The following is a 12479-nucleotide window of genomic DNA, read 5'->3' as shown; positions in this document are numbered from 1 at the left end:
CTTTTATACACATAAATACTTTCGTGAATCAGGCCCAATGGGTGAAGGCAGTTTACCCCCTGGAGAGGCCATCAGTCTATCACAGGACAGACAGAGATGAACACACACGCTGATATTACACAATCATACTTATGGACAAAATAATGTTGCCAGAACAACTGGCAAAGAATACCCATAAATTGAAGTTGAGACACCACTGTTAAGCCAATGTTTAATTTATGTTTCTTATTATTTAACTAAATCAACTGTTGGCACTGTGTCTATTAATCATATGCTTAAGATTCCTTTCAGAATTGGCACATTCAATGGAATAAAAATGTTGCATTTGAACTTTCTGATCAGTACACAACAAAGCAAGCAACTATCCGAACAGTTGTATATGATGATATAAAAGCTTAAAGCATGACACTGCTCAGTGAGAGTAACTCTACATGGTCTTATTAAGAGTGCAATGTGTACAAAATGTATTAATTCACTATATTATCATAATAAGAACTCTTCATATTTGGATTTTTTTCAAATGAGGGCATGTGAGCGTGCAAAGTCTGTGCTACCATGAACTTACTCGAGTACACCAGTTTGAATCCTTCCCCCGTACTTTCTGCATCGCTGTAAAACTCCAGCCATAGATGGTTTGAAGTGGAAATCAGTGTCAGGCCCAGCATCGATGAACCAGTAAAAGCTCCGAGAACATGGGCTGTGTTGTCTTTACCGTCATAAATCTGCAACAACATAATGCACATATGATGATGCAAACAACAGGCTGATTGCTTCAATCCTTGTCAGTCACATGTGGATATCAGGAAAAAGAAACACGATTCTGATTTTGCGAGTGCGTGTATCCCTGCATGCTTCCGTGTGTGTTTGAGTGTGTTTACCTTGAGTATATCGCCCTGGGCAAGATGAAAGGTTCTCGCAGAGATGTTGATGCCTTTCCCAGCTTGCACCTGGTGTCAACATGAAATCAGAACGAGCTTTATTGACCAGCTTGGCAGACAACACACACTCACAAAGGTTTGAAGTTGGTGTATACATTTCAAGCACTTTCAAGGAGAGTTACTGCTCTGTCAAAATGATCTGTGATGCTAAATAAATGTAATTGATTACAAACACATATGGAACTCATTCAACGCTGGACGTTTCACCTGGATGCTGTAGATGCACTCGTGGTTGTTATCGTAGTTCATGGGGTAGTTTGGGGAAAGAAGTATCCCTTCATTATTAATCACTGAAGAACCACACTCGGCTGGAGACAAAGACAGCAAGCAAAGAATTCAAAAATTAATGGAGTATAGAGACATGATCTACTGTCAGCCAGCTTCATTGTATAACCTGAGAAATGGATGCATGTTTTTTTTGTTCATTGCCAACGTGGTTATAGACAACATGTGGCGCTTTTCCACTAGCACCTATTTTGCCTCTACTCGACTCAGTTTTATTTATTTTCCATTAGAATATAGTAGCAACGGGATGTGGGCGGAGTCATCTGAGCTTTTCCCGGGAGTGCACAAGTAATCACCCCCGATAGAATCTGTATCTCCTGATGTGGAGTGAACATGCATTTGGAGGAGCGGGATTACAACTCCGCGTCGGATATCAGCTCAAATTATAATATCATAAAATGTGAATTGTTATGATCATATTTTGTTGTCAAGATGTGCTTCACTGTCGGGTGTTTCGGTTTAACTCGTGTCCATGTTAACTAGTGGTCTATTTCTGCCATTAGTAGCAGCTGATGTGAAGATCAGACAAACAAATGGGACAATAATTTAACCTTAAATGGAAATGCAGTTAATCAGCGTTCGCCATGACAGCTACGGATTTTGGTCGGGATTTTAACATGTACTGACACAAGGGATGCTCGACAAGCACGGTCACCAGTTAATAGGGAAACCAGTTCATAAGAATCACTGGTGGTATCCGTGGCCTCACGATACTCCTCTCTGCCGGCCAATCAGCGGGTGCCGTCTGCCGACATCACATTGTCTTCTCGCTTTAGTTCGCTTGGAACCTCGGCTGAGCAGGTACAACGAAAGTACTTGGCACTAAGTGCTAACACGTAGGTGGGTCGGGCTGAGTAGGTACTAGTGGAAAAGTGCCAATAGACTGTCCTTGAAGTACCGATTTAATTTTACCAAAGATTTATTTTTCCTATAAGTGTTTTAATGCTTAAAATCATCATTCTCTTGCTTGTGAGTGTTTCTGTGCTTGAGAGCAATTCAACAATCTTTTTCCAATCTGCATTGTCAGTCATCTACTTCTGTTGAGGAGAATGAGCAGGCAGTAGAATTCATGATCTAATTTACCTAAACAAGCACTATGTAAAAATACCAACCAAAAAAAATCAATCACTATGCACTTCTCACACATGCCCTCTATCTATGGTATCTACATCCTTATCCACTCTTTTCCACCCACCCCCATTTGTTCTCTCTCTGCCTGTGTCCGTACTGGTGTAATAGTCATATTACAGCTGCCATATCGTCAATAAATCACCCGGCTATAGTTTCCATTTAGAAAATTACCTCCCCACCCTCTCCTCTTTAACTCCTTCATTCTTGTGCTTCCCTTCTCTCCCACACTCATTGACAGACCCCCTATACTCTTTTACCACTGTCTTCACCTTCTGAATCCCTTTTTTATATTCCTATTCCTCTTATGTTAACTCATCTGCCTCCCAAAACAGGTTATAAAATAATACAGTGTTCAGAAATAATAAATATAAGTACACACAAACGCAAGCCAAGAGAATCGCAAATGCCTTAGAAGACATGTTGTCCCTTATCCAAGTGGCTTCATCAGATCATGCTGTCCCCTCGGCTTCATATAGTAATGGACTAGGGTTTCTATATTGATGTGCGACAGGGTCCAGGGTGACGCTTGTTCATACTCTACTGTTTTATCAACCTTCACTGTGGTCAATGGAATCACATGTGGGCACATGGGGTATATAGTGGGTCAATATTGATTGACCATGACATTTTAAAGCTGAATCAGAAAATCTGTTTGGCAGAAAAGAAAGAGCGATGTTCAGGTATGTTCACAGGATGTTCACTTTTACCTCGTCTCAAAGGAAGAACCCTTAAATACCCGAAGTCCAGTTGAATTGAATTAATTGGAATGTTAACACTGTATATGCCTCCTACCTGTAATAATGAGTGTGCAAAGATAAACCAAGAGGATATGTTTATTGAAAGAAACCTTTGAGCTACCTTTAAAATTCCTTTGTGAAGAGTACCTAAACCTTTAGCAAGCAAACAGATTAATAGACTAAATGTTTCCCAGTCGCTAATGCTTTAGAGTATTAAATTGATGCATATTGTGATTTGCCCAGGTCGAAGGGATCTCAAAGCAACTAAATCAGGTCAATTGGACCTGATTATGTGTCTTCTTGGAAGACATCTTTGCCTCATATTCAAGTGGCTTCATCAGTTCAATGTTGTTTGTCTTGAATAAGATGGACAGATGAAGACACATGACAAAATAGTTGTGACTGTCATGGGTTACATTGTGGCTTTAGACTTGCTCATACTAACATAGGTTTTTTTTTTTTAATGATGAAAATGCAGCAAAAGAAACAATCTCAATGTTTAAAAAGATAGCAAACACAAAGTTATACTAATAACATTTCTGTTGTACTAATAATAACAACAACACACCTTTATGTGTCTTGTAAATCAAAAAGTTTGCCAGATAGAAGAAAATGTAGGTTCCTAATCTTCTTGTTCCTCTATACTGCTTTCCTGTTTACTGTACCACATTTTGCAGCAATGCAACACAAAACACTGGCGCTAAATATAGCAAAAGGGACTACACTGATACAATAACATCCGCAACTCTTTGCATTTTCATTTTCTGCACGTCGATGACAGAAAAGTAAATATATGTACACACACTCTGGAACATCTGAAACATAACTCCAGAAAAATATATTCTCACTCATATTCTCATTGATTTGGCCTTCTGCCACATCTTACGTTTAAAGCAACACATCTTGAAGTGATGTTGCCTTTTTTCCGTGTGCTTTCATCATCGCACCGTATTGATTCTCCAAATCACATCACATTTATGCAGGTCCTGCTTACAGAGACCCCAAGGTTACATGTGCGTGTACTGCTCGACATGGATAAACCCATGTTTAGCATTGGCCTTATCATATCTACTGAGGGGCAGAGGGCAGGCGCTCTCCGGGGGCCAGGAGGCACTTGTGAAGCATGCAGCATAGTCAAGGGCAATTTGAATTCTTAGAAACAAAATAGAGAGAGAGAGGGAAAAAGCACACATTTCTGCCTCAATTACAATATTATCTTCACATCAATTGTCGCTATCATAATGATATTTCAATGAAATTACATAAAGTCCACCACAGTAAGTGAAACATGGATGGTAATTACAGGCCTGTGTAAGGGTCGGCATAAGGATCTCGCCAGCAACAAACAAGAAAGCCAACATTTCACAACAGTAACTTACAACAAAACCCTTTAATGTGAATATTCTTATGAAGCCCGAGAGCCAAAATTTGGGAGTAGACATGAGAGTTTGGCATTAAAAGCATGACTCTTGTTCGCAATGTGTCAGAGATGGCAGCCCTGTGCTACTTGAATTCTAATAGCTATTTATTTGATGTGTTTAGTTTGGTCTGCTCGTGAAGTGGCTTTAAACAAAGTGAGAGAAAGAAACCTGTGTGGGGGTGTGTGTTGACCATAAGTAGGAGTCAACCTGTCCCGGCCAATCACAGCTCGTGTATGTGAGACATGTACAAACTGTGAATGGGATCCTTTTATCACTAAAACCTATCCCATCTTATTTTGTGTCTAGTTCAGTGAATTTATCACACTTTGGAGGAGACAGTTGGCTAAAACCCTTCTTGGCATATTTGAGTCCCAAAGGTCTTTTTTCATATAGTTCACTTATAATGTACAGGATATTTATGTGTGGCTTCCGGGCATTATTTTTTAAATAGTATTGTGTCACTCTTGAGCTGTTGTCACATCATCCTCATTCAGTGAGTGAGTTTATTCAGTGAGTGTAAAAATAAAAATAGAATTGCATCTGGGAACATGAAAAATCCCAAACTGTTCCAGTGTTAAATAAAATGTGGTCATATTTCTCATTGTGTCTAATCGTAATTATACAAGGTGAGAGAGGAATGTGAAGAGCATGGACATGTCTGCCGACTGGTGACTTAAAAATAAATAAATCTCAAAGACTTTTTAATCAAAGACCAAGCTAAATTCATCAATGTTTAAGGTTTAATCAGTAAATGTTGTCATGCTGGAGTAGGAGCAAATATTCTTGCATGGCAACTTTAACTAATTCTGATGTCCTTGGACTTAGATGCAATGAGACAATTCTGAAGATAATATACGAGTATGGCTTTTTTTTACTTTGAGCAATTGTCTTGATGCTTCCATACACAGGAAATGCGACACAAGACTACTTTGTAATTTATCTATGGTGCTCGATGACTCACATAATCAAGAGGTTTCTGGAGGCAACAATATCAAAATGTTATTGAAAGTAACAAGTTCACATACCAACACATCTAGGTAATGGGGCGCTCCACATTCTACGCCCGCCTCCCAAACAGATTAACTCCGGCGCCCCCTCAAGGCGGTATCCCATATTGCAGGAAAAAGACAGCGTGTCTCCAATGCCAAAACTGTAGCCGTTCCTCCCTCCAAAGGGAGGCAAGCCAGGGTCTTCACATGGCTCCAACGTATATTCTGCCGGAGAAAAATGCATTCATGTTAAATGTCAGCTGTAGAGAAAGTAAAAAAACAATGAATAAAAAAACCAAGTTGTCACTGAGAAAATGTTCAGTTGTTCTGACAGTAGTGCTGATTTCGTTTTTAAATACAGGCTTCATTTAAACTATTACTTGAGCACCATTACAGTTAGTGAGAAATTTAGTTTACATGAGCATGTCTATTGTTCATTCAGCCAATCAGTTTAGGAAAAAACACTCCCATATTGAAATTCAGAACAATACATTTGATATTTGTTGAAGCATAGCATGACTATTACTCTCGTCAGCAAAATAATACATCCTGATATGAAAACTCGAGAAAGTACACACGATTAAAACAAGACCTGTGCATGCCAGCATATGTGTCGGTGTGAATAAATAGTTGACAGGTCATAATCTTGGATTGATTGCCATCTGTCCTGATGTGAACTTGTTGAGTTTGTGTTAAGCCGGGTGCAGCAGGAGTTTCATTCTCAGCAGGCTGAGACTGATGGTGCAGTGTGTATTTGAGAGTGTGCTGCAGGATGATACAGCATGTCGAGCATGTTGAGATTGGCAACTCAAATCTCCCGTGACACCTCCCATGTGTTACATTCTAAGTATCTTCTTATGCCATCTGGGAGGGAGTAAAACGTCTCTCAGTGTAGCCTCAGATTAAAGGGCTCCTTTGTTCAATGAGTCCATGAGAGAGCACTGGAAGGGTAGTAAGGATGAGAATGATCCTGTTTATGAGGTGCAGCTACAGTATAACTTTGAACTTTATCCCAAATCCAATCTTTACTTCATTTCAAAGGGGCAATAAATTATGAGTAAGATGAGCAAATAATACTGCATTGATCCAAATATGAGTTGACGCCAGATTATAAAATGACCACTTTAAAAAGCTCATATTTAGAAAAAATGATATGGCAGATCAATTCAAGACTATGTGAATTTTATTTTCAGAAATAAACAATAAAAATTGAAAATAACAAATTTAAATGGTGATAATGAATTTGCACATACATGGACGCATACATGCGTCCACCAGCATAATTCACAGAACTTTCCCGGCTCCACACTGTTTTACATATGGTCATCAGTGTCTTCAGTCTGTTGCTCACACACACGTCCTGCCTCACTAGTTTCACTCCAGCCGTCGTTCCGCTCATGCTCTGGTTCCTCCAATATCGGCTGATCCCTTCTGCCACCCAAAACACTCAACGTGCAACATTTTAAAGCCTTCAGGTTGCATTTTCACAACAATAACCAGAATCTCTTGCTTGCTTCTCATCCTCTAAATCACCATTTATTACCTGCACCTGGTGGTTTACTGGCTCAGTCATTGTCCTTTTGTTTCTAACCCACTTGTGCTGTGAGGAGCAAAACTCCTCATAGAATAAAAAACAAGCCATCTTTTTCCAGATGTATTTTCAGGATTTTAAATGCATATATTTGGATAACTACAGTGCAGCCACAAGTGTATTGTGTTCACTTAGTTTATTACATTCAACATACAATGTGAAAAATCTGACGTCAAAACTGACTTACAGGCACAAAAGGCGACGCAGATTCAAAGTTCTTCCAAGAACAGTCAATACATATTCTTCTGTTCCTACAGCGTCAAACGTTAAGATGGATTTGAATCATCTTATGAGCAACTCTCGAACATAGCAGGGACATTTCCATGACAAACACAAGCATAGATCGGTATAGCGGCTGTAATTTGTAAGAATAGTTGGAAGAGAACCAGCAAAGCTACGAGAAATCCATTTCCATTTCCTCCTTTATTCATCCTGCATTGTCTAATGGTTGATTGCATTCAGTTTAATGTTGTGTCGCCTCTCTCTGCAGTTCTGTTTTATTTCTGAAAGCAATTCGTAAGATTTTATGGGTCGTCTTCAAAACCCAAGAAGAAATAACAGTTTAGAGGGAGAGTAAGAGATAAAACATTCACTTTACACAACAACAGTTATTTTTGTACTTGTGGCCCAAGAGGACAGGTTTTTCTTTTAAGTTAGAAAAAGAAAAGGACACCACAGACACCTAGACTGGCTCATTAAATCTAGTCGTGTGCATGCTTGTTTAAAAAAGCTTCTTGATCCATTTATCAAAAACCAAACCTTAACCTTCCTCTGCCCCAAGGCTGAACAGCAGGCCCATTTAAAAAAGAAGAAGAAGAAGAAACAACTATAATAAGCCAATTTTCTAAGAATAATTTAGATGCATAGTAATCTTCAAAGTTGGTCAGTGCGTGGTCTATATGATTGGACTTGTTTTTGCAGTAAATTCTATTTTTCCAAGCTGGCAGCAATAAAAAAAAAAAAAAAAAAATCAGCAGAAAGTATTTTATTCATATAAAATACCAAATGATGGTTTATTTACCATCATTTGGACATCTTTTTTTAAAACCTACGCCTAGCTTAAAGTATCCACAACCTTTCTTGTTAACACCCAAGAGAGAGCTTTACCTTGTGGCATGATGCACACTTTGATAGCAAAGAGAGGAGCAGAGTCTAAATGTCAAAGGCTTAAATGAAACAAGCTACAAACACCAGTCACCCCCCCTAACCAGGATGTATTGATTTACACTTAAACTGAAACCTCTGATTCCAGTTTGATGGATTTGAAGACTACATTGTGATCCTTCCAAAAAAATATAAATCAGGAAAAAACAGAAATAAGAATGGAGCTATGTGTTTGAAAATGCAGCATTAAAGATAGCATAGGGTATATTTTCTTGGTCAATTATGAGAGTCAAACAGTTAAAAAAAAAAAAAAAAAACAATAACATGGATTTCTTCTAAAGCTGTTCAAAATATATTTTTTTTGTTTTGTTATATATTCTCCAATTTTAAGAGCAAGAACATAAGTAAAATACTACATTTATACATGTCCACTGCCAGAAAGTGTTTTAACCCTACTTCCCAGAATATAGCCTCTTTAGGACACAGTTGAAGTGTTTGATGGTCTCAAAGGATCTGCGGTGAAGGTCATGATGGATTCAGGTTGAAGCTGAGATATACACTATATGACATATAAAGGCATATGTGATGATCTGGAGTTCAAAGGGCTTTACAATGGTCATTTTATTTCAGGGCGCACGGACATGGTAACGGACCAGACCAATAAATAATACATTTTGGAATTGGAACCTTTAAATAATTCCAACAAACTATTTTCCTGTTTAGTGCAGAGATACAATCTGAAATTATTGTATATTCAATTTTCAACAAAACATGAGCAACTTCATGCCAATTTTAACAATCATTATCCTCTATTTGAGATGTATTGTTTTCTCTTTGAATTTTGCTACATCCAAAAATGCAACAAATTAGTTGATTCTGTATTCCTTTTGACACATTTGACAAAGGATCTGAAAAAAAAATATCAGCTGCAGTTTTTCTCGACAGATTAGTGTTGGTGAAAATGAGCTGCTTCGCAGTGCACAGGATTTCTGCAGACTTCAGCATTCATGCTTTGAAAATTCACCCTCAAAGTATTGCTTTGATGCTCATGCTACTTCTTGAACAATAAGGTAGCAAGCTCTCCTTTCTCAGGTCTCAGTGAAAAATTCAAGATAACATTTTTCATTCTAATTTTAATAGGGCAATTGTTGGGCTGCATTTGGCCTGCAGACCATGTGTTTGCCACTATAAGCCTAAACAAATCTGTGCAGTGCACTGACATTACAACATGACTGTATATTGCTGAATTAAGAACAAGATGTAAATAATCTGTTTCACCGCTTTACAGCCTCAGCAGGTCATAGACCCTCATACATTAGTGAGCTATTTCAGTATTAAATCAGAGGAAAGTAACTGTGGTCAGACAGGTCAGGAAATTTGCTGTTTGTACCTCATTTCACACTTAAATGTAAAGAACAGTGTGTTCCCATGTCTCGTGGTTGCGGCCTGTCAGATGGTTATGACTGTGGAAATCTATGTCCATGATTGAGTTGGTTTCCGTGTTAAAGTGCTATATAAATGAACTTTACAACTCAAAATAAAGCTTCTACTTATAATTTACAACATTCATTTCCTGAGACAGTCGTCGTCAGCTCTGTGTTGCTCTGCTCTTGTTTCTTCAACGAGAAGCTGTTATTTCCCACTGCTCATTTCCATAAGTTTCTCAGCTGCCCTACTTCACTGTTGAAATAATTTCAAGTTAAATCACCATTTTACATTACTTCACTCTTTCACGTTCAGTCTGATTATAACGTAGTCCATATTTTGTCAATATGTGAGTTAGGAGGAAACTCAGCCTGGTGAACAGAGTGTAAATGAGACCTGCTGAAGTGGAACAGCGCCTCGTGTGTGTGTGTGTGATCGCAGTCCAGCAAATTACCAGAGAAAGTTATGTTGAAGCCCTCGTATGAAATGGAAAAGTCAGAGATGAATCGTAGCTGGGCTTTAAAGTTGCCATAGAGACCAGCGTTGATGTTGCTAGGCAACTCGTTGCCGGTCAGGCGAGCCAGTGGTTGCAGGAAACTCCCATTCTCAGTAACCAAGAGGTAGTCGTGTTGGTCCTCCAGATGGAACGAATTGAACTGAAACTGGACTCCTGTTAGAAAGATAAGGTAAGAAGTGAAGAATTATAAAGACGGTTTATGTACCTGCTTGAATAATTTTGATAGTTTTAGACAGCAGATAGCAAATTGTAACCTGTTAACAAAATACATGAAGGAAATAAACAAACACTACAAACTAATTAAATACACAAAGTAAGCATTAAGTACCTGTACATTTATAGATTTTAGCTTTGCAAATGGGAGTATTCAATTAAGGGTTTTTTTAATGATGCATTAGACCCAGTTTTCATGACAATAATCTGCTGGAACTGTATTGTTTTCATTTTTGTTGGCTTCAGCTCACCATGAAGAATGCACAAGCACAAAAATAAAATGCAATACCATGGAACTGGACATCCTGCAGTAATTATCTCATCATCATGTCAGCAAAAAACCATCCCCAAAAAGTAAACAAGATAATATATGAAACACAAAATGGGAGGTGATTTGTCACAAATTAAAAGCTGTGGGAAAAAAACAAAGCTAAGAAAAAAAAAATCAAAACATAAGAAGGGATCAATATTAAAATGAAACCAACAAATACACATTGTGGAGGGCCAGTTGATGGAATGCCTCTCACAACAATAACAGCACATTTACACCTTCTTTTCAAATACGTCTAAAACAAATGCAATCATAAAACGATGCCGATGTATTCAGAAGGTAATAAATCATATTGCATGTCACATTCTATTTGCATAAAATTGTCTTAATATTTTGAGTGATCTGGCGCACATGCTCGGTATTCCATATTTATGAGGGCGAACTCTCTGAATGGCTATTATGTGTCTGCATTAGTTTTTATACACGGTCTCTAGTCGAGAGGGGATGGATCAGATCCTGGTTTAAAATTGACTAAATCTATCTTGGACACAGAGAGAGAGAGAGAAAGAAAGAGAGAGAGAGAACATGCAAACTACCCTCAGTGCCAAAGACTGATAAGACTCCAGTCCAAGTCTGGCAATTTGAATGTGACTGAGTGCATTATAAACCTCGAAAGCAAAAGGCTCCATGTAAAGCAAGTGTAACGCAGCGGTCTCTGCAGCTTGCTGTTCCACTTGGTGCCGTCTTTCACCCCGTCTCTCTCTATTAGAGAGTGTGGATCTGTGAGTGTCTCTTGCCTTTTCCGTGGCTGACTTCAACAGTCCAGGTACAGTTGAGAGATGAAGGGTAGCTGTCTGGATAGCCGGGACTAAGGATGGTTCCCCAGGGACCTCTAACATCCCCGCCGCACAGAGCTGGATAGATTGAGAGAGACAGAGTAGGGGAGAGAGAGGCAGAGGGAGGAAGATGAGCAGAGACAGGGGACGGAGAGGAGAGAGGAGGTTCACATCAGATTGTTGATAGCTAAAACAGATAATGCTTCCCTGCGGGCCTTTAATACCACTTCTATAGTATGTACACACATACACACGCTTCCAAGAGGCTGGGCGGGGGGCAGACAGTTGTGGGTAGAGAGCCCTGCATGCGCTGACAGTGAAAAAATGTGCTCCTCACACTAGGAAATGGAAAAACATTGTTGCATCAGTCTGTTCTCACTTACAACTTGACTTGAAATCTTTGAGCCAGATATTTCTGATATATTCCTCCCACTAGAGGATAGACATAAAATAATGACATAAATAATTTAACACCTGCTACACACTGCACTGGGAGTATAATTAATGCATTATTTGTTGGTGATATCATTTAGTTGTCCTTGAAACAACACCTGACGAGGACGAATCTTATTCCTTCTATAGGGGCATTACAGTCCAGAGATTTACTAATTTGCAAAACGGTAAAGTTATATGCTCATCTCCAACACATGCAGAGTTTGTGGCCACTTTGAGACCAGTATGATGCCCGTGAGCAGAGCATCTGGACGGTGCTCGACTGACTGAAACAGCTTTTGTACAATCAGAGTCCCACTCAGGATGAACAGGGGTGAGGGAAGCCTTCCATGGGCCTCTAAAACAGCATTAACCAGGTGCTAACAAATGTCGCATAAACTTTTATGAACTAATGCTAAAAGCACTCATCAATTGAACAAAACATTCACTGCAGTTTTAGTAGTTACTGATGATATCAAAATTCCTGCAGGTAATTCAATATTTTCTACACTGAGGAGCTTCATAATCATATTTCAGTGCAGACACACATTTATTTTATCTAGCGTTCAATGTTTGGAACCAAAGAAAA

The 12479-nt window shown here is 38.9% G+C and overlaps 1 protein-coding gene across 1 annotated transcript in view; it reads right to left on the bottom strand.

The window, feature by feature from the left end:
* Nucleotides 1–12479, bottom strand: part of csmd3b (CUB and Sushi multiple domains 3b) — a gene marked incomplete at both ends in the record, with an annotated part of 464348 nt that overhangs the window by 69056 nt on the left and 382813 nt on the right. The window contains 6 exons of the mRNA XM_080515545.1: nucleotides 566–722; nucleotides 879–947; nucleotides 1146–1246; nucleotides 5538–5726; nucleotides 10076–10291; nucleotides 11420–11536. Coding sequence (XP_080371671.1) covers nucleotides 566–722; nucleotides 879–947; nucleotides 1146–1246; nucleotides 5538–5726; nucleotides 10076–10291; nucleotides 11420–11536 — 849 coding nt within the window. The remainder of the gene's footprint in view (nucleotides 1–565; nucleotides 723–878; nucleotides 948–1145; nucleotides 1247–5537; nucleotides 5727–10075; nucleotides 10292–11419; nucleotides 11537–12479) is intronic.

Source organism: Blennius ocellaris (genome assembly GCF_963422515.1).
Source record: "Blennius ocellaris genome assembly, chromosome: 20".
NCBI lineage: Eukaryota > Metazoa > Chordata > Actinopteri > Blenniiformes > Blenniidae > Blennius > Blennius ocellaris.
The sequence above is the reverse complement of the archived record's forward strand: the minus strand, read 5'-3'. Positions and strand labels throughout refer to the sequence as shown.